General features: G+C 40.3%; 1 protein-coding gene across 3 annotated transcripts in view; it reads right to left on the reverse strand.

The window, feature by feature from the left end:
* The window catches only part of EXOC4 (exocyst complex component 4), a 778,194-nt gene that overhangs the window by 149,464 nt on the left and 606,717 nt on the right, over nucleotides 1-22,013 (reverse strand). For all 3 annotated transcript variants that reach the window (XM_037019539.2, XM_073238446.1, XM_073238447.1), the window contains exon 12: nucleotides 3,668-3,804. In XM_037019539.2, coding sequence (XP_036875434.2) covers nucleotides 3,668-3,804 — 137 coding nt within the window. The remainder of the gene's footprint in view (nucleotides 1-3,667; nucleotides 3,805-22,013) is intronic.

Here is a 22,013-nt window from a genome sequence, read left to right on the forward strand (position 1 = left end):
ACATGGATTTTGGAGAAATGGCTACATTTTCTGATGACAGAATGAGGATTCAAAAATATCTCAATAGACTGAAATGATGAGCTAAAAGTAGCATTAAATTTAATGGGTAAATGTGAAATCCTGAAGTCAAAAAAAACCCCTACAAATACAGTATAGGAAAGATAAGACTGGTTTCAGTGAGTATTTCTTCTGCTTCCTTACCGTCTGCAGTCAAGCAGCAGCTGTGTCCTGCAGAGGCACCCCCCTCACATCCCTGGGTCTGCACTGCCCTCACCGTCTCCGCAGCCCCTCCTCCGACCCGGCACCCATCGCCTCTCTCCCCTCTACCTGCAGACTCTTGCCTTCTAACCCATCTTACGCAAAGCTCAGGAAACCCCCCCTGATGCCCCGGTCTGCCCCTGGCACTACTCCTCGTTCACTCGCCTTCAGGGGCTCCCCACCTCCTGATCTAAGAAGGCCCAGAGTTCCTTGGGCCTGGCATTCCAGATCCTCCATTTTGGCTCAGCATTCCTTTCCCAAACCCAAACATTCATTTTTTCCTTCCTTTTCCTACTCTTTCCCACCTCCTTGGCATTGCTCTGGCTTCTTCCTCCCTTAGCTCCTTAATCCTGACTGAGTCCTCCTCACTCTTCACACTGCCTGTCGTTCACCAAGCCTTTCTTGTCCTCCGTGAGTAACTTCTTCCCCCTGGAGCATGTCTACCTATCTTAACCATACTGCCTTTCATGAATTAATGCGCTGGATACATATGTGCTGTTCCTTTGTCCCCTATTTCCCTTTCTGTCCTCTACCAAGAAGGTAAGCTCATGAAAGGTCTAATCTGTGACTGACGTCTTTGTTCCCATGGGATCCCGGATCTGGTAAGTGCTCAATAAACACCTGACAGATGCAAGGATGGGATATCAAAAGAGGCACTATGTCCGGCACTGGGTCCTATGCAAGGAAGGTGAAGGTTTTGCTGAAGTACAAAGAGCACCCCTGGCACACTGGGCTCTGTTTTTAAGATAGATACTTCCGGGCTAACGGGCAACAGAAAAAGAGGACTGATGGTGTGCAGACCCAGGACATATTAGAAACTGAGACTGTTCAGTCTAGCGGGAGAAAAAGACTAAATGGACCACAGTGGACTTTCATGTACAAGGATTAAACTGATCTGGAACCACCCCAGAAAAAGGGCTATGGCCAGTGGCTAGGGGAGTGTCATTTCAAAACAGGAAACTGCTCGGCAACGACCAGTCTGCTTCGCAGGTGCAGTGATCTTCCCATCACTTGGCATGTGGAGGGGCAAGATCACAAATGCTGAGGAAGAGATCGCCTACAGTAAGTAAGATGCCAATCTATATGAAGCTAACTGATTTCTTTCAAAATACCAAGAACAACAATAATATAAAAATGGTCAACAGTGGAATTTAGTTTGTAGAGTTGACTTTACCTTCTCTTAGGTAGGTTCTGTAACAGCTCTATAATAGTTAATATTCACCAGCATTATTATTTGTTAGAAATTACTGGATGGCCATAATGAAATATATAAAAAAAGAGGACATGACTTGCTTTTTAAAAATAGCCTTAAAATTCAGCTAGTTAAACATAAACTTAATGTAAATGTAAGAGAAAATGTTAGTTAACTGCACTGACTTTAAAATATTTTTAAAAATTTTAATACTGATGTTTTAATACTTAAAATATGCTATATGGTTCTCATTTGGTAGATGTGACATTGCTACAGTCCCTCTGGAGTTTGGTTTGGTAAAGGTGCACATGTTACACTCTATGGCTCAGGTGTTCCAAGCTTAGACACTGACCCAAGAGCAATGGCTTTAACATTTCGTGTGTACACTTTAAAGGAACTTTGAAAAACCCTATTCTCCTTCCCACACTTTTAAATTGACAGTATTTTCCAGCATGGGTTTAAATGGCTTCAGAAGATATTATTTTTGACATATATCAAATGTTGAAAAGATGAACACTTTAAAATCACTATTTTAAGTGTATCCAATGGAATCTCAATGCCATGGGGATTTGCTATCCACCGTTATGCGTCTAACACACATAGGAATAAGCTCTTCTTTACCAGCTGGATATTTTTCATTTTTCTCTTTGAATTACTATTTGTTTCATTTCCTCAGTGAATTTTATCCTAGTGTAATATATGTTTATACTTGAAGGTATTTTATTGATTATACGATGGAAGCATTCTGCAAAAAATTATTTGTACAAATTAAAATCTGAAAAATTGAAATTAAAACTGTTACCATGAGACTAAATATTTTTGTTTGAATTGCCTTTATAATTATTACTTGGTACACAATTTATTATAATGTAATTTCTTATTATGCCTATGACTGCAACACACTCAAATGTTATAATTTTTGATGAATAATTATTGGACAAAACAAAGTAAAATGTTACTGGGAGTACATCCTCAGTGAAATGGTTTTTTCTTTAATTGGTTCATGCAACTGTGTTTCAATAATACTTATTGCTGGAATGAAGGAGGTGAAGCACGAATCTGTGTTATATTCTTCTGCCAGATTAATCTTCCCTAACACTGTTTCCTAGGTCACTTATAATGACTCCTTATCATCTACTCTGCAACATTTAAATGTCGGAGTCTTATTGGTGAAGACTGCTTGTAATTTGTGCTTACTTTTCCTAGCCAACATTATCTACTACTACCTTCTACAAGGAACTGTGTTCCAGCCTGACTTTCTCGTCATTTCCCCTCAGTATCAGGTCACTATGATAATACTCCCCAGCATGTCTGCAATGCCCTTATTTATTCTACTCCCCTCAGTCTCATCTTCTCTCTACCATCACACACCTCTCACCTTCTGTGAACTCTTTCCCACCTCTGATCACCTTTTCTCTTTCTCTCTCTTCCATTTTATCCCTTCTGTTCTTGTCTCCTATATTGTACAAGCAGTGCCGGATGATGTACTCTACTTACCTGTCCTTAATAATACACTACACAAAATTTAGTATTTTATTCCCTGTTTCCAGTCTTGCCAACCAGGCCATAATTTGTTCCTAATTTGTTTGTTTTATTAGCTTTTTATGAGAAATGCTATGAATCTTTTCCATCAACTCGAAGGGATTTTTGAACCCAGAGAAAAGAAAGCAGAGGGAAAAGTAATAGGTTTTCAAGTTCATAACAACAGTTTTTCATTTCCAGTGATGTCCAAAACAGGTGTAACTGTCCTTTCATGACAGTAGGAAGATTACAGATCAAACATCAGGGGAACATATGTGTAAGAAATAAAAAGAAATCATGTTATAGATGACTAAGGATTACTAAGAGTTCAAAATCTATATAAGATCTTGTAGGAGCACAAGATGACTTGTCAAAGTCTGCCGTTTTTCCCTGAGCAAGACAAACCCTATGATTCTCTGCTTCCATGCAAATCAAGGCTGACACCTCACCTATGCCAGCCACTGGCACTCCTAAGTGGCTCTGTCCCTTCATCCCTGTCTTTCTCTCTGTTGGTATGATGACACAAGCATCTAGGAGACTACTTCTGAGGCACATGTACTCATCAGGCCCCATGGCCACCTGAAAGGTGGTCCTTTTCCACAATGGCGGGAGGTGAGGCTGGGACAGCAGCATCACTGCCTCACACAGTCGTCAGGCGCTGCAGTGCCTTGGCACAGCCCCCAGCAGAAGCCCCACCTGTAAGCCGCAGTGCAGGTGTCCTTGTACTCCTGGAGTTTCACACACACCATGTTGAGGAACTGGTCTGAGTAAGCACTCAAGTCGCGCATTAGGTTCATGAGGTCCTGCACTGTTTTCTCCACAATAATTGTACTCTGGAAGAGAACACAGAATTTCATGAGTATTTTTTACTCAAGGAAGGATAACTGAAAGGAAGCAATCACTTAAGACTTCAGCTTTCACTCACAATATAGGCAGGTCACGGGGAAGGCAGTACAGCACAGAGAAGACAAGTAGTGGCTCTACAGCATCTTACTACGTTGATGGACAGTGACTGCAAGGGGGTGCGTGGGGGGGACTTGATAATATGGGTGAAAGCTGAAACCACAATGTTGCTCATGTGAAACCTTCATAAGATTGTATATTAATGCTACCTTAGTTAAAAAAAAAAAGATAAGCTTTCATGGGAGGATGGGACATTTAAAGTGACAAAACAAATCTCTTACATCGTGTTTGCCTTCCAGAGACCTGGAAAGTGTTCTATGGGGAAGGGCATAGACCAGGGATTTTCAAATTGGTTTCATGGAATTCTTGGCATCCACAAGATACCTCTGTGGCTTTTAAGAAAGGAAATGGGTATTTAGTTGGAGTCTGACTCACTTTGAGATTAGGGGCCAGGCAGCACAAAGAAAAAGCCTTCCGTGAGTTGTTGAACAATTTTTTTTAAACCATCAATCTATTAAGAATGCAACTAACATTCGTATTGTGCCTTACAGCTTGCAGACTGTTTTCACATACACAGCATATGTTATCTCACTTGACATTCACATAATAATCAGATAATCATGAGCATTTATTAGATTCTTACAAGTGCAAAGTACAGTGCTAGGTATTCTACATGCTCCATCTCACTTAACCCATTCAACATGCCAGCCCATCAGGGGAATCCCATAACCATCCTCAGTGTAAAGAAGAAGAAATCGGCTTAGAAGAAGGAAGTGAACAAAGCAAGGGCTCCAGGCTTTGTCCTTGGAACACCATCCACCCTCTGCGTCCCAGCCAGACTCGAGAGCTCTTGAGGGTGGGTAGCCCAAACATTTTCTCATGTGATCGCAGTATTTCCTATTGCTGGTGCCGTTGCGGAAGCAGGATCCAAATAGACTCAGACATATTGTTAAAATTGAATTAAAGGAATATTCAAGGGAGAAAATAATAAGCCCATCTCATAGCTAGAGACCGACAGTGCTGTGCGGCTACTCAGTGTTATGTCTGAACACAGGCATATTCAGTACATTCTAGACCTTTCATTAAGGAAAGACTGAGTTGTTTAAATCATTAGTTCTTGCCTCTTTCAAGAGGAGGAGAATTACACTGGAGTAAATACTAACCACATGCTGAGCTGCTTGATGTCCCTTTGGTCAACTGGTTTGTTGAATATGCATTTATTCACATATAATTACATATACTATGGTAGACTTGGCCATAAAAGTAAACCTTAAAAAAGAAAAATTTTTTCCCAGTCTGACAGTGACCCATGAAAGAATCAATGGCATTTTATCATGCTTAAATGCAGACTCTGGGATACAGGGTTTTGGCTAATTTTTTTTCTACTGAAAATAAAAAGAATGGATAAAAATCTATAGTTTTTCTCAACACAATGGAGTATCAGCTTGAGTTATGAGTTTACATGTGCACGCTTATGCAAGATTATTTGATGTAGAGGTTTCTTATCTTCTTTTCCTCCCCCCTCCCACCCCTGCAGTAAAATAATCAGAAGGTGAAATGGAAGGAACAGAGGAAACCAAATTACAGTCTCTGTAGAATCCCCACAAGTCCCACTTCCTCTCCTGTATTGATTTTAAGATTAAAGCACTGCAGCTTCACCCTGATCCATAATCCCATTCCTCTGTACTTGTGTGTGAGTGACAGGAATTGATTCTGCATAGCTACAGCTGTCCCCATGCTGGTAAGAAGAACCTAAAATCCTCATCCTGATTCAGAACACTGGGTATCCTACAATATGTGGGCAGCAATTAATAAAGGAGAGCGGCGCACAGCCATCCTAACAAAGCCTGTTTAAAATCTAAAACTGCAGGGAAGCTGAGCATGGGGAGACCGCTGGGATTATTGAGAGATAGGGCCTGGTTCTATTCCCAATTACGCTATTGATAATCAACTCTGGGGCAGGGTGGGCAACCTCTTCCTTTCTCATGACTCAATTTAGTCTTCTAATAAGCAAGGATAATTTGGTGGCCCCTCCGCTCTAGTGGCCCTCATCGCTCAGGTATATTCAGTCAGGGCACTGTTGCTTCTCACTTGGGGACCACTGTGTGGCTGCTCTCAGGGGGCCTCAGGTGGTTTGGTCTTCCCGGTTAGATGCTCAGCTTCTCAAAGCGAGCCCGGCATTCTTCTTGCCCTTCTATCCATCTCCCATCCTTCCCCTCCCCAGCTTGTTTATAATTTCTCAGGATCTTCAGGACAATACTAAGAATAAAAGAAACAGTACTACTAATGTTAATACACGTTCATAAACTTCTTTAAATGTCAGTATAAGGGAGGGATGCCAGACACAGACATCTGTGCATTTTGAAACCTTTTTGGGTTTGTTCAGTGTGGTCTGTATTCAGCCCAGTGCTCTCAGGTGACTAGAGCTGTGCTGAAGGCAGTCGCGAGGGAAGGGGACCCTGCAGGCAGTAGGAATATGGTTTGGGGGTAAACAGGAAGTACCTACAGGGAATGATTAGAATGCCACGGTTTAATTCCAATGATTATGCTCAACAAAGAGCCTGTGTGATGCTGTATGATTACATACAATTTTCCAGCTATTTGCTTGGTGTGCCTTGTCGTAGTAGCACTCCGGATAATCAATCACTACATTTGCTTCAAGGAAAATGACACTGTAGTTTGCCAAATGATGGGTATTTTTACAGGGGAAAAAAGTTCCCACTTTTCAAGAATTTAAAACAATTTCCAAATCGGTGGCTTTGACAGAGAAACGCTGAAAATATCAAATTTCTAACAAGGTCAATTCTGTTTTTATTTATTTGATCTGTGTGACACCACAAATGATTTATGAACTTATTATTAATTTTGGGATTTGCCTATGTTGAACATAATGACTTCATAATAAGTCAAACCCTGATTTCATTCATAATTTCTACTAAACACACCAGAAATGATTTATATTTGTTTAGAAACAACCCAATTCTCATTTCTTGGAACTTATTACCAGGTAATAAAGTCTGGGCATGACATGAAAAATGAGAAAAGAAGAAAACAATCAAACAAACCCATGATAGCTGATGCAATTTAAAAAAACATTTATATGAAAATAAACTAAAATTTCTTACATGGATACACCAGCCATCTAAAATAGGAAGAAAGTGTATAAGGAGCAGCTCTTTGGTTCCACACTTTTAACAAATTTAAAAATAAATGAATGAAGATATTTAAACCTTTGAGACCTTGTCCATTGTTTGTCAAAATGGGGCTCTACAGCATGATATTAGTATTATAGAAAATTGCCTCTAAGTTCAAGTACTTTGGAAAATGCTGAGTTAAAAAAAACTGAAGTGGTTTCCTCACTGGAGGACTTTGGAAACTTTTACTATGTTCATGTCATTGTGACTCTTGAAGAGGTGACTGTGGTATTCAATCTCCCCCTGACTATTTAAGCAAAGAAAGCATTTTCAGAGCACATCTTTTCACATCTACTGGAACAGTATTTCCAGAACATGGTTTGGGAGTGACTCTTCCAGTTCTCTGGTCATACTGATGAGGACACATCAGTCCTGGTAGGAGTACGGTGGGAATCCAGCTCTCTGCCGCCTCAGTCCACACCCTTTCCTACACACCCACCCCTCCGGGCTTCTCTGGAGCACCACTGAACATGCCCACCCTGCGCCCCAACCGCACTAAGTTACCAGTCATTCCTTGACCAGGTGCCCTCCTGCCTCTGTGCCTTTGAGCTTCCCACGCTCTGTGCCTGGAAGGCCCTTCCTAGCTCACGTCTCTCCTCCTTGAAGAGTCAGCTGTAGGGTGACCTGCTCTGATTTAAATGCCCCTCCTTTGTGCTATCAGAACACTTTGGGAATAATAGAGCCCAAGCCCAAAGTGGGGCTTGACAACTACTGGTTCACTTGACTGTCTCTTCCACTAAGCTATAAAATCCTTTTGTTTGGTAACTATACCTGTGTATCTGCTACTTAGTAGGAAGCTATCTGGCCTATGGTTGGTGTTCACTAAATGTTTATTAGATGAATTAATGCAAATACATAGCACATTCTGAACAGGGTGAAAGCACAGACCTTGAGTATAATTATAATGCAAAAGAGTGGGTCAAAAGCCTGACTTGGTAAGGTAGAATCAGATCACAGTCTCTATTACTGTATCTTAATAACTCCTATGATTCTAAAGACTGAACATTGTGACTAAAGTTCTTAGATTTTTCTATAAAAGCCTTCCTAATTTCACTTAATTGTATTTTTCTCTATAACAATCCATTATATATACAACTAAATGTGCTAATTTTAAAGTTTTAAGACATATACATTCATAATTCAGGAAAAACAACAACAAAAACTTCAGTCTGGAGAAGGCAACCTCTGCATGTGTGCTTTTTAGCTGCTAATGCAGAGATGGTGCAGACACCTGCAAAGAACCTAGGGTTCTGGGAAACGGCTGTATGAAGAATTTGACAGAAAATATGAGGTAAATCTGTCCATCGCTTCAGACACACTCATCCACTACTACACACATACCAGCAGCTGTGGAGGGAGGAGGCTTCACAAATGTTTGCTGACGACACGGTTACTGTTTATCGGGACATATTCAACTACAAGTCATTAACACTGGTCATACCAGATTGCCCTTCCAATTACTATCGGCTCCAAGTTGTAGTTGACTATAAACTATCATAACGACGATGACAACAGTAGTGATAGAAGCCGAAAGGAAATCTGTTCTCTCTTTTTTAATCTATATTTTGATTTGTGTGGTGTTTAAAATGTTCTGATGAGATTTACTCCTTTCAGAAACTATCTGGGAAAAAACCAGCCACCCAGAGAGTTGCTACCTGAGAAACTGCTACTTCTACTCCCTTCGGAACCATCTTCCACCTCACAAGGACCTCACGGAACTTTGAAATGTGTATGTCCCACAGAAGTGAGCGCCTCTGTCCGTGGGAAGACATGAGCACAGTTTTATTTGTAATAGCAAAACCAAGGGATCCTCACGTCCATCAGAAGCTGAGTGGACAAATAAACCACTGCACATTTATCCAAGGGAAACCCGTAGAGCAAAGGAAAGGACCAACTACAGCCAATGCGACAACACGGACGGAGCTTCCACACTGTGCGCTCAGTGAACGCGGTTGGACACGGGGAGTACAACTGTACGGTTTTATTATTATCATAGTTCAAAAGCAGGCAGAAGTAATTTCTGGTGATAGAAGTCAAAATCGGGGCTGCCCTTGGAGCACCTGGAAGTGAGTCCTCATGGGGAAGGGAGAGCCTTCCAGACGCCCCTGGAACTCCACGCACCACTCTGCGTCCCAGCTGGACCCGATCAAGTTTCATGTTTTCATGAAAATCAAGACTGACACCTCACCTACACAGTCCTAAGTGGCTGTCCCTTCATCCCTGTCATTTTCTCTGTTGGTATGACGACACAAGCATCTAGGAGACTATTTCTGAGGCACATGTACTCATCAGGCCCCGTGGCAACCTGATAGGTGGTCCTTTTCCATAATGACAGGAGGTGAGGCTGGGACAGTAACATTACCAACTTGCATGACAGGCAGTGTGAAGAGAGAGGAGGATTCAGTCAGGATTAAGGAGCTAAAGAAGGAAGAAACCAGAGCAATGTTAAGGAGGTGGGAAAGAGTAGGAAAAGGAAGAAAAAATAAATGTTTGGGTTTTGGAAAAGAATGCTGAGCTAAAATGGAGAATCTATCAATAACTACTTGATTGGGTAGTTGCTGCACGAGTCAAAACATGTAAAAACTCTCTGTGTTTAAGATGCATGCACTTTACAGTTTGCTAGTTTAAATAAAAATAAAACATTAGTTATGCCTAATTTTGTCCTTCACCAACTGGAAGCTCTTGAGTAGACTAGGTCCCACATTCATCAGATTTCCTGTAAGGCCCTTCATGACGTGGCCTCTCTCTACCCCTCCAGTTCCCCTGCCCAGCACTGCCCCCTTGCCTTTCTAACCAGGTGCCACATAGGACTTTAGTTCTTCATTCCCATGTCAGGCCTTGCACCTGGCTGCAAAGTCGTGACCCTTGTCTTCCTTTCCTAGAGAACTTTTTCTTACCTTTCAGGTCTCAACTAAAAACTCCTTTCAGTGGGAAGACTCTCTCCACTTCCCATTTGGTCCTGTTAGAAATACCCAGAACGTGTCCCCTACCCTTTGGTTCTGTTTCTCTGGGGAACTGAGGTTAACACAACCTTTGCTGGGGAGGACGGGATACTGGCTAGGAGGGATATCTGGCTGGTGGTTACACGTATGCCTGTTACATCTCAATTTTAAAACAATGTCCAACCGTTACACAGAGGAATAGGCACCCCTTCAAGAATTTTCTGAGATCACCGTCTGTCAGCATACAGGTATTCTATTGTAATGCTTTCACTTGTGGTACAGTTTTAAATGTGAAGCTGTTAAGTAGCATTGCTGGCAATACCACTATGGGTCACTAAATCTGACCAGTTCAGAAGGATCAGACGTTGTTTGGGGGAAGAGCAGGGAATTTTGATTACATAGATACATAGTTGTTATGTACCCATTCTCTCTGTGCCAAAAGTAGGCTATCTCTAGGAGAAAAAAAAGCTAGCTCAGCAAGATTCCTACCCTCTCGCGATCTTAGATATGAGTAGGAGGAGACAGACAGGTACTGAATAAGGACAAGGAGCTGTTCGGGGTGCTCTCCTGGACGTCTGCAGGTGGTCCGGCAGTGGCAGAGAGGAAGAAAGAGGTCCCTACCCTGGGGTGGAGGGTGGGATGAAGGGGTGAGGAGGAGGAAGTTGTAACTGGGCTCAGTCCTAAAAGATAAACAGCAACTTGTAGGTTGACCAAGATGGAAAAAAAGCACTTTGGGCAGACGGAACATGAGACAGTGTGAGATCTGGGGACTGCAAGTGGCTCTTCACAGCGAGAGAGGGAGTCAAAAGCTAGATCCTGGAGGCTCTTTTATAATTTATACATACACAGAGAGTACCTAAGTATTTTGGATATTCCTCTTTACTTTTCTCCAGCAAGAAAATACAACAAATTAATCCAAATGTTACTATTCACTAGATGGTCCACTCCACGTGCAGGAGATCACCCCAAAAGGTTCCACTCTTGAGAAAGACAAATTTCTACAGCCAACAGGGAATGACATGCAGACGCTCTCCTGGCAGGCTGCGGAGAAGTGGAATTTGTTTAGACTTAAAGAAAATGAGGTCAAATTTTGGGCAATCAGAAAAGCTATATCCTTTTAGAATTCACATATGAGATTATTAAATTGATTTGCCAGTTAAAAACTAGGAAAATGCATATGATGTAAACTACTAATAATATTTTCTTAACATTTTGGGTAGAGGAGCATTTATGATTGAATAATATCTGTGTCTAACATATCTTATAAGCACAGCTGGCTCCTTATGAGGCTTATTTAAGGGTGTGTGATTTCATATTCCAAACAAAACAAAACAAAAGAGCAGGAAAGGGGAAACAAGTATATAACAGTCTGCTTTAATTACACTGTGAGATCCCAGGGGGCATCTTTGTTTCCCTAGCTAATAGTAGATAGTTCAAAAAATATTTCTTGACAAATATACTTAAAATCAATGTAACTCTGTGTCCATATTTATTAATTACCCTTACTATGTAATGGAGCCCAAAGAGCAGAAATAGATCAGTGAATAGGTGAGCATGAAAATAAGAAACATCCCCAACTCCACCGCCACCCAACAGGCACACTCACGTGCCCCACACGTATTTTAAAAGCACCCTAAGATTGCTATTCAGTGAAATACATAGTGCTACATGCTACAAAGGGACACAGAGGTATAACAATAACATTAGCAGCCATAGCGCTTCTTTTGTGCCAAGCAGTGCTTGTGGCATAAAGCATGGTCTCCTTCTAGTTGAGATAACATCATTTCAAAAAGAAACAAGTGGTATTTCAAGAGAAGATGCAAATAAGTACAGAAGACAATGTAAGGGAATGGGAGTACAAAGGTGGGAGCCTGAACGGGCGGCGTCTGGAGCAAGGGTGAGGTTGGGATGCACGCACAGAAGAGGCAACGCATTTCAGGGCGAGAAAAGGCACAGGCAAAGGCTGGGAATAAGGGGCGTGCTGGCTGTGTGGGGCAAACAGACCAGTGTGCCTGGAGGAGGGGTTCCTGTTGAGAAACTGGGGGAGAAAGGTGACTGGACAAGAGGGAGCTGGCCTGTGCACGGCCTGAATGGCGGACTGAGGGCTGCCTCCTCTAGCTGGAGAACTGGAAAAGCTGTGCAGTGTATTAGGAGGTGGAGCTCAGAGTCCTAATTCTAGAGCTAAAAGCAACTCTGCCTATCCACAGTCTAATCCTTGGGTTTTAAAATAGGAAAACAACCAAAACAAATAGGAAAGGGCCTGTCAAAGATACACAGGTGGTTTATGATACTTCAAAATCTAGAATCCAGGTCTCTGGGCTCCCTCTGGCCAAAGCTGATGATTAGAACATCAACTGGAATAAATTATTGCAGCTGACATATTTATTGAAAAACATGAAATATCAACGCCGAGAGAAAGTCAGAAAAAACTCGTTTGTCACCCTTTGATCAAATTCTTTGAAAAGGATAAAGAGAAACAACTATGCATTTACTCTGTCTTTCCAGTAGGAACTGTATTTCAGGATTGCAAAATTGTGGACACTCTACCTTGATGAAGAATGACAGCTAAGAAATGTAGAAGAAATAACAGAATTAGAATAGAATAACAGAATTAGAAATAACAGAATCATTTTGCAGTCCCTAGTAAAACAATTGATTCAGGTAAAGATTATCAATTGGTACTAAAACAAACTGATGAAAGTTGACATTTGAAATGAATATTTTTGTAGTGGCAAAGTTCCACCATGCAGATTACTTTCTGGTCAAATAGGGAAAAACCACAACTGCACAATGGAGGGACCACACGGTCCCAACTGTCATTCAGGGGGTCAATCTGAGCACCACTAACATTAGGAAGCCAGTTCCTACAGGCCTGTGGATGTGATGGAATATGAAATGTAACACCATCTAGGATATATTATTACTAAAAACATCTAACTTCAATCTAATCAGGCTTTTAGATCTAACTTATAGTAACAGGAAATAGAGAAAAGCGATCAGACCCATACAGAGGATGGGATATTCTAGAGCACAGCTGGCTGGGTCTAATCAACATGTCTCTGTCACGAAAAAAGTGACTTCTAGATTAAGAGACTTAAGCCAGCTAACAACTGTGGCTCTAGATGGAATCCTGGTTTGGAAAAACTAGTTATAAAGAATATTTTTGTAACATTTGGGACATTTCAGAATGTACTGGGTATTAAACGATATCATGAACTTACTGCTAATGCTGATAACAGTGATAATGATTTCGATAATGAAAATGCTCTTGCTTTGTAAAGAAGTAATACTAAAGTATTTTGCTATAAAATAGCTTGAAGCCTTGCTTTAAACACTAGAACACCAGATGAAATTATGAAGCTATAGTTCTAGAAACTGGAGAAGGAAAATACATCAGGTGAGCCCTCCAAATGCCCCAGCTGGAGTTCCCAGGCCAAAATGTGGAAAGGGGGAAACCTAAACAGAGCCTGGAATCTTGCTGAGTTGAGGAGAAAGAATTTGATTTCAGAAGGTTAAGGCAACTAGAATTTTGTGGACTAAAATATCAGAGTAGGAAACTGTATAGAGGGAGGGTAAAAGAAGGTGGGGAGGGGGGAATCTCTGTAGATATTCGGAAGAGTCTCTTCAAATCTTTGGCTGAGTACTCGTCTGTGCATGCGTGGCAGAAGCTACTAGGCCAGTGAAAGAATGACCTGAAAAGAGCAAGTGGAATTCCCAGAGTTCACACAGGGCCAGGAATGGTTCGTGTTTCTACTAGCTAGACTGGAAAATCTCCTTACAGATAGGGCATCTGGTAGAGTCCTCAGAAAGGCACTACCTCAGGAGCAGGGTCAAATTAGCCTTAGAATAAAGCTTGCTCTGAATGTGTCTAGAAAAGCCTGCAAACAAACGGTGAAATGATCAATGCAATTCTGTTACTAAATGCGTTCTAAAACACAGTTCAGTAACATTTAAAGGACTACAGCAAAATCTAGCACCTAACAAAGTAAAAGAAATCACATGTCCAGCAACCAATCAAAAATGATCTAGCATGCAAAGAAGTGGGAAAATACATAAGGAGGAGGAAAATCAGTTGAGGGAAACAGACTCAGAAATGAGTCAGATAACAGAAAGAGTAGACAAGGAGGTTAAAACAGCCATTAGAAATATGTTCCTATGGCCTAGAACATAAAGGAAACGATGAAAATGACAAGAGAAATGGGAGACACAGCAATAGAAACTATCCAAAATAAAGCACAGAGGAAAAAAGGTTTAAAATGGTGGAACAGGAAGTCAGTGAATGTGGGACAATGTCAAGCCACCTAATACACATGTGCTTGAAGACCCCAAAAGAAGTGGGAGACAGAAAAATAATTGTTGAAAATTTTCCAAATTTGATGAAAACTATAAGGCCACAGATCCAAGAAAGTCAACAAAACTCAAACAGAAAATCATTTAAACTATAGCAAGAAACATTGTAATCAAGTTGCTGAAAACCAGTGGTAAATAGAAAAATCTTAAAAACAGCAAGAAAAACAAAAGAAACGAGATTTGAAAAGGAAAAGGGAATTCAGGCCTTCTGACTTCCATTTTTATGACCTCTTTACTACCCCATTCTGTGTCCCCTCTTGGGGAAACAGTGCTGGGTGAAGATGGGCTGGGCTAAGGGTCCAATAATACGGGTACTACTATCTCTATATGCAAAGGGTCCAATATTATTCCATACTCTACAGTCTAGTTATACACACATGGGGGCTGGACCAAGATGCAGTGCTCACAGCAAGGAGGTTGAGTGAGACCCTGGCAGTAGCCTAGGGGCAGCTTGAGTAAAAGAGGATCCCAGAGAGAAAAAAAGAACAGGGACAAAGATAAAAAAAAATTGAGAAAGCAACAGCTGATAAAGGCTAAGGAAGAAGACTTTCAAGGAAGGGGCGTAGTGCAGGGAATCAGACTTTCCAGAAACCAGCTACCTGCCCCAACACTCTCCAAAGGAGAGAGAGGAACAGCCAATGGATGACTTCCTCCAGGTAAGGGCATCCCCTGGAGTTTTATTTCCCAGTTGTATATTTCTAACTATTACGCAAAGGGTCCGATATTATTCCATGCTCTACAGTTTAGTTATATGCACATTAAAAAAAAAATCCTTCATTCTTTTCCTTAACCTAAGCAATGCAAGTTGTTCTTTAAAAAAGGTAATTTACTCAAAGGAAAAATTAGTAAAAGAAAAAATATAAAGTAAAGCATAAAAGTAAAATGGCATGAAAAAGAATATAGATGAGCTTTAGAAAACATATCTTCAAAGATAACCCAATTGTAGCCCTTAGTTGACTTGACTAATGAAGGTAAAAAATTAAAGTGCCCTTGTTTTCCCTTACTTTAGATATACTGTAAATATAAGGAGCATTTTGCAAGCAGGAAAGGACTTTCTTCTCCCAGCTGACATACCCGCTACATGCCTACAGCCACCACTATCACAATGAAAAGGCAGAAGAATTTAGTTCAGTCCAAAACAGTCCAGACAACCCCTGAGGGAGGAGCTGCAGAGATAGATCTAAACAGTCCCCCTGAAAAAGAATTCAAAATAAAAATCATAAACATGCTGATGGATCTTCAGAGAAATATGCAAGAGCTAAGGGAGCAAGTAGAGAGGGAGACTACAGAAATAAAACAATCTCTGGAAGGACTTAAAAGCAGAATTGATGGGATGCAAGAGGCCATTAATGGAACAGAAACCAGAGAATAGGAAAGCATAGAAGCTGACGCAGAGAGAGATAAAAGGCTCTCCAGGAATGAAACAATATTAAGAGAACTGTGTGACCAATCCAAAAGGAACAATATCCACATTATAGGGGTACCAGAAGAAGAAGAGAGAGAAAAAGGGATAGAAAGTGTCTTTGAAGAAATAATTGCTGAAAACTTCCCCAAACTAGGGGAGGAAATAGTTGCTCAGACCACAGAAGCACACAGAACTCCCAACAGAAGGGACCCAGAGAGGACAACAGCAAGATACATAATAATTAAAATGGCAAAGTTCAAGGACAAGGACACAGTATTAAAGGCAGTCAGAGAGAGGAAAAAGGTCACCTACAAAGGAAAAACCATCAGGCCATCAGGCTATCATCAGACTTCTCAACAGAAACCTTACAGGCCAGAAGAGAATTGCATGATATATTTAATGCAATGAAACAGAACTACCTTGAACCAAGGATACTGTATCTAGCACAATTATCATTTAAATATGAAGGAGGGATTAAACAATTCCCAGACAAGCAAAAGTTGAGGAAATTTGCCTCCCACAAACCACCTCTACAGGGTATTTTAGGGGGACTGCTCTAGATGGGAGCACTCCTAAAAAGAGCACAGAACAAAACAGCCAACATATGAAGAATGGAGGAGGAGGAATAAGAAGGGAGAGAAATAAAGAGTAATCAGACAGTGTTTATAATAGCTCAATAAGCAAGTTAAGTTAGACAGTAAGATAGTAAAGAAGCTAACCTTGAACCTTTGTAACCTGCAAACTTAAAGCCTGCAATGGCAGTAAGTACATACCTTTCAATAATAACGCTAAATGTAAATGGACTAAATGCACCAATCAAAAGACACAGAGTAACAGAATGGATAAAAAAGCAAGACCCATCTATATGCTGCTTACAAGAGACTCACCTCAAACCCAAAGACATGCACAGATTTAAAGTCAAGGGATGGAAAAAGATATTTCAGGCAAACAACAGGGAGAAAAAAGCAGGTGTTGCAATACTAGTATCAGACAAAATAGACTTCAAAACAAAGAAAGTAACAAGAGATAAAGTAGGACATTACATAATGACAAAGGACGCAGTCCAACAAGAGGATATAACCATTATAAATATATATGCACCCAATACAGGAGCACCAACATATCTGAAACAAATACTAACAGAATTAAATGAGAAAACAGAATGCAATGCATTCATTTTGGGAGACTTCAAGACACCACTCACTCCAAAGGACAGATCCACCAGACAGAAAATAAGTAAGGACACAGAGGCACTGAACAACACACTAGAACAGATGGACCTAATAGACATCTATAGAACTCTACACCCAAAAGCAACAGGATACACATTCTTCTCAAGTGCACATGGAACATTCTCTAGAATAGACCACATACTAGCCCACAAAAAGAGCCTCAGTAAATTCAAAAAGACTGAAATCCTACCAACCAACTTTTCAGACCACAAAGGTATAAAACTAGAAATAAATTGTACAAAGAAAGCAAAAAGGCTCACAAACACATGGAGGCTTAACAACACGCTCCTAAATAATCAATGGATCAATGACCAAATTAAAATGGAGATCCAGCAATATACGGAAACAAATGACAACAACAACACAAAGAACCAACTTCTGTGGGACACAATGAAAGCAGTCTTAAGAGGAAAGTATATAGCAATCCAGGCATATTTAAAGAAGGAAGAACAATCCCAAATGAACAATCTAATGTCACAATTATCAAAATTGGAAAAAGAAGAACAAATGAGTCCTAAGGTCTGCAGAAGGAGGGACATAATAAAGATCAGAGAATAAATAAATAAAATTGAGAAGAATAAAATAGAAAAAAATTAATGAAACCAAGAGCTGGTTCTTTGAGAAAATAAAATAGATAAGCCTCTAGCCAGACTTATTAAGAGAAAAAGAGAATCAACACACATCAACAGAATTAGAAATGAGAAAGGAAAAATCATGATGGACCCCACAGAAACACAAAGAATTATTAGAGAATACTATGAAAACCTATATGCTATCAAACTGGAAAACCTAGGAGAAATGGACAACTTCCTAGAAAAATAAAACCTTCCAAGAATGACCCAGAAAGAAACAGAAAATCTAAACAGACCATTTACCAGCAACGAAATTGAAGCAGTAATCAAAAAACTACCCAAGAACAAAACCCCCGGGTCAGATGGATTTACCTCAGAATTTTATCAGACATATAGAGAAGACACAATACCCATTCTCCTTAAAGTTATCCAAAAAATAGAAGAGGAGGGAATACTCCCAAACTAATTCGATGAAGCCAACATCACCCTAATACCAAAACCAGGCAAAGACCCCACCAAAAAAGAAAACTACAGACCAATATCCCTGATGAATGTAGATGCAAAAATACCCAACAAAATATTAGCAAACCAAATACAAAAATACATCAAGAGGATCATACACCATGACCAAGTGGATTCATCTCAGGTATGCAAGGATGGTACAACATTTGAAAATCCATCAACATCATCCACCACATCAACAAAAAGAAGGACAAAAACTACATGATCATCTCCATAGATGCTGAAAAAGCATTCGACAAAATTCAACCTCCATTCATGATAAAAACTCTCAACAAAATAGGTATAGAGGGCAAGTACCTTAACATAATAAAGGCCATATATGATAAACCCACAGCTAACATCATACTGAGCAGTGAGAAGCTGAAAGCTTTTCCTCTGAGATCAGGAACAAGACAGGGATGCCCACTCTCCCACTGTTATTCAACACAGTACTGGAGGTCCTAGCCACGGCAATTAGACAAAACAAAGAAATACAAGGAATCCAGATTGGTAAAGAAGAAGTTAAACGTCACTATTTGCAGATGACATGATATTGTACATAAAAAACCCTAAAGACTCCACTCCAAAACTACTAGAACTAATATAGGAATTCAGCACAGTTGCATGATACAAAATTAACACACAGAAATCTGTGGCTTTCCTATACACTAACAATAAACTAATAGAAAGAGAAATCAGGAAAACAATTACATTCACAATTGCATCAAAAAGAATAAAATACCTAGGAATAAACCTAACCAAGGAAATGAAAGATCTATACCCTGAAAACTGCAATACACTCTTAAGATAAATTAAAGAGGTCACTAACAAATGGAAACTCATCCCATGTTCCTGGCTAGGAAGAATTAATATCATCAAAATGGCCATCCTGCCCAAAGCAATATACAGATTTGATGCAATCCCTATCAAATTACCAACAACATTCTTCAATGAACTGGAACAAATAATTCAAAAATTCGTATGGAACCACCAAAGACCCTGAATAGACAAAGCAATCCTGAGAAGGAAGAATAAAGTTGGGGAATCTCACTCCCCAACTTCAAGCTCTACTACAAAGCAACAGTAATCAAGACAGTTTGGTATTGGCACAAGAACAGACCCACAGACCAGTGGAACAGATTAGAGACTCCAGACATTAACCCAAACATATATGGTCAATTAATATTTGATAAAGGAGCCATGGACATACAATGGGGAAATGACAGTCTCTTCAACAGATGGTGCTGGCAAAACTGGACAGCTACTACATGTAAGAGAATGAAACTGGATCACTGTCTAACCCCATACACAAAAGTAAATTCAAAATGGATCAAAGACCTGAATGTAAGTCATGAAACCATAAAACTCTTAGAAGAAAATATAGACAAAAATCTCTTAGACAGAAACATGAGTGACTTCTTCATGAACATATCTCCCTGGGCAAGGGAAACAAAAGCAAAAATGAACAGGTGGGAGTATATCAAGCTGAAAAGCTTCTGTACAGTGAAGGACACCATCAATAGAACAGCAAGGTATCCTACAGTATGGGAGAATATATTCATAAATGACAGATCCGATAAAGGGTTGACATCCAAAATATATAAAGAGGCCACACACCTCAACAAACAAAAAGCAAATAATCCAATTAAAAAATGGGCAGAGGAACTGAATAGACAGTTCTCTAAAGAAGAAATTCAGATGGCCAACAGACACATGAAAAGATGCTCCACATTGCTTGTCATCAGAGAAATGCAAATTAAAACCACAATAAGATATCACCTCACACCAGTAAGGATTGCTACCATCCAAAAGACAAACAACAACAAATACTGGCGAGGTTGTGGAGAAAGGGGAACCCTCCTACACTGTTGGTGGGAATGTAAATTAGTTCAACCATTGTGGAAAGCAGTATGGAGGTTCCTCAAAATGCTTAAAATAGAAATACCATTTGACCCAGGAATTCCACTTCTAGGAATTTACTCTAAGAATGCAGCAGCCCAGTTTGAAAAAGACAGATGCACCCCTATGTTTATCGCAGCACTATTTACAATAGCCAAGACATGGAAGCAACCTAAGTGTCCATCAGTAGATGAATGGATAAAGAAGATGTGGTACATATACACAATGGAATATTACTCAGCCATAAGAAGAAAACAAATCCTGCCATTTAGAACAACATGGATTTATGCTCAGTGAAATAAGCCAGTCGGAGAAAGACAAGGACCAAATAATTTCACTCATCTGTGGAGTATAAGAACAAAGAAAAACTGAAGGAACAAAACAGCAGCAGAATCACAGAACCCAAGAATGGACTAACAGTTACCAAAGGGAAAGGGACTGGGGAGGATGGGTGGGAAGGGAGGGATAAAGGTGGGGAAAAAGAAAGGGGGCACTACAATTAGCAGGTATAATGTTGGGGGGGTACAGGGCAGGCTCGACAACACAGAGAAGACAAGTAGTGATTTTACAGCATCTTACTACACTGATGGACAGTGAGTGTGAAAGGGTATGTGGGGGGACTTGGTGAAAGGGGGAGCCTAGTAAACATAATGTTCTTCATGTAATTGTAGATTAATGATACCAAAATAAAAAAAATACATATATATGCATATATAAAGAGCATTTGCATTGTAATATAAATGTACATGTCAGAAGAGCTACCTATCATCCATTTGTCCATCTGTCTAATATTTACTGAGCTCCTGCCATGAGCCAGGCAGTACCACTATGCTACATTCTGGGAATACAACAATTATAATGAGGTGGCCAAAGATGTGCTTTACATGCATTACCTCCTTGTTTTATATGCGGTAGTGCTTTATAAATGTGTTACCTCATTGAACTCCCTATCCATTTTATTGAACTATCTATAATATGGGTACTATTATCTCTATTTTATAGCTGGAGAAACCAAAGGACTAAGAGATCTAAGAGTCGTCCAAGGGCATACTGGATTTGAACTCAGGCAGCTGGATCTTGTGTTGCTTCTAGTAAAAATAGTAAGTAGTGAGTTAATCTTTTCAGGAAGTCCCCAGGACTGGTGCAGCACAGTCCAGGTGAATGAGGACTGATTATGGAAGGTTACCGTGACCTTCAGAGGATATTTAGTGAGACCAGAAGTAGGTTTACTGGAAGCTGTGGAGGGGTGTATGGTGAGGGGAGAGACTCTCATTGGAGACATCTGCCCATGAGAGGAAGGTGTAAGTAACTCAGCAAGTAGATAGGATGGAGACATAACAGGAAATGAAGACTGGACCCTCCAGCTTGTCACCAGGCTGTTCTGTATAACCAGCCTTCTGCAGGCACAGGGCCACTCCACCGCCAGCAGCCAAGAGACTCTTCAGTAGCAGTTTTAAGCCAGCAATGGTTCTCATGTCTTCGTGCTATCCTGATGCCCTGGCCTCTTAATTCACCCAGAACCAATATTTATGACAAAAGGATTGGACGTAAGGACATAAGACTGCCATAGAGGCTCAATCTAATAATTCAAACTATCTTAAACTCATCTTTCTGAAAAGATCTTTTCGCATAATTTTCCATGCCCTGCTAATGCCATCACCACGGCATTTCCTAACACCCTTCTTCTTGAGAACTAAGAGTACTTCGCAAATATCTCCATCAATATCCCAACAGATTGTGAGAAAGTAGAGCAGTCATTATCATCCCAATTTTTTAGCAAGTCTAACACTTAAAGCAGTTTCAAGGAACAAGTATAACACTTTGAAAGACGTTTTAAAAGAACTCTGGAACACCAAGCTGCCATCACAGGTAGTCTTAAATGTTTGCATCTCTTCATATTTCTCAAATTCACATTCCATTCTGACAAGTTTCTGTCAAGTCACAAAGCATCTACATTCACAGAAAGTCCTCTCCGGTGTAGCAGTATTACTCAAGAGTTTTATGTGATTATTTTGGCCTTTTAAAGATTACATGTCCTCAGCTA

The sequence above is a fragment of the Manis javanica genome, chromosome 6, assembly GCF_040802235.1.
Source record: "Manis javanica isolate MJ-LG chromosome 6, MJ_LKY, whole genome shotgun sequence".
Lineage (NCBI taxonomy): Eukaryota > Metazoa > Chordata > Mammalia > Pholidota > Manidae > Manis > Manis javanica.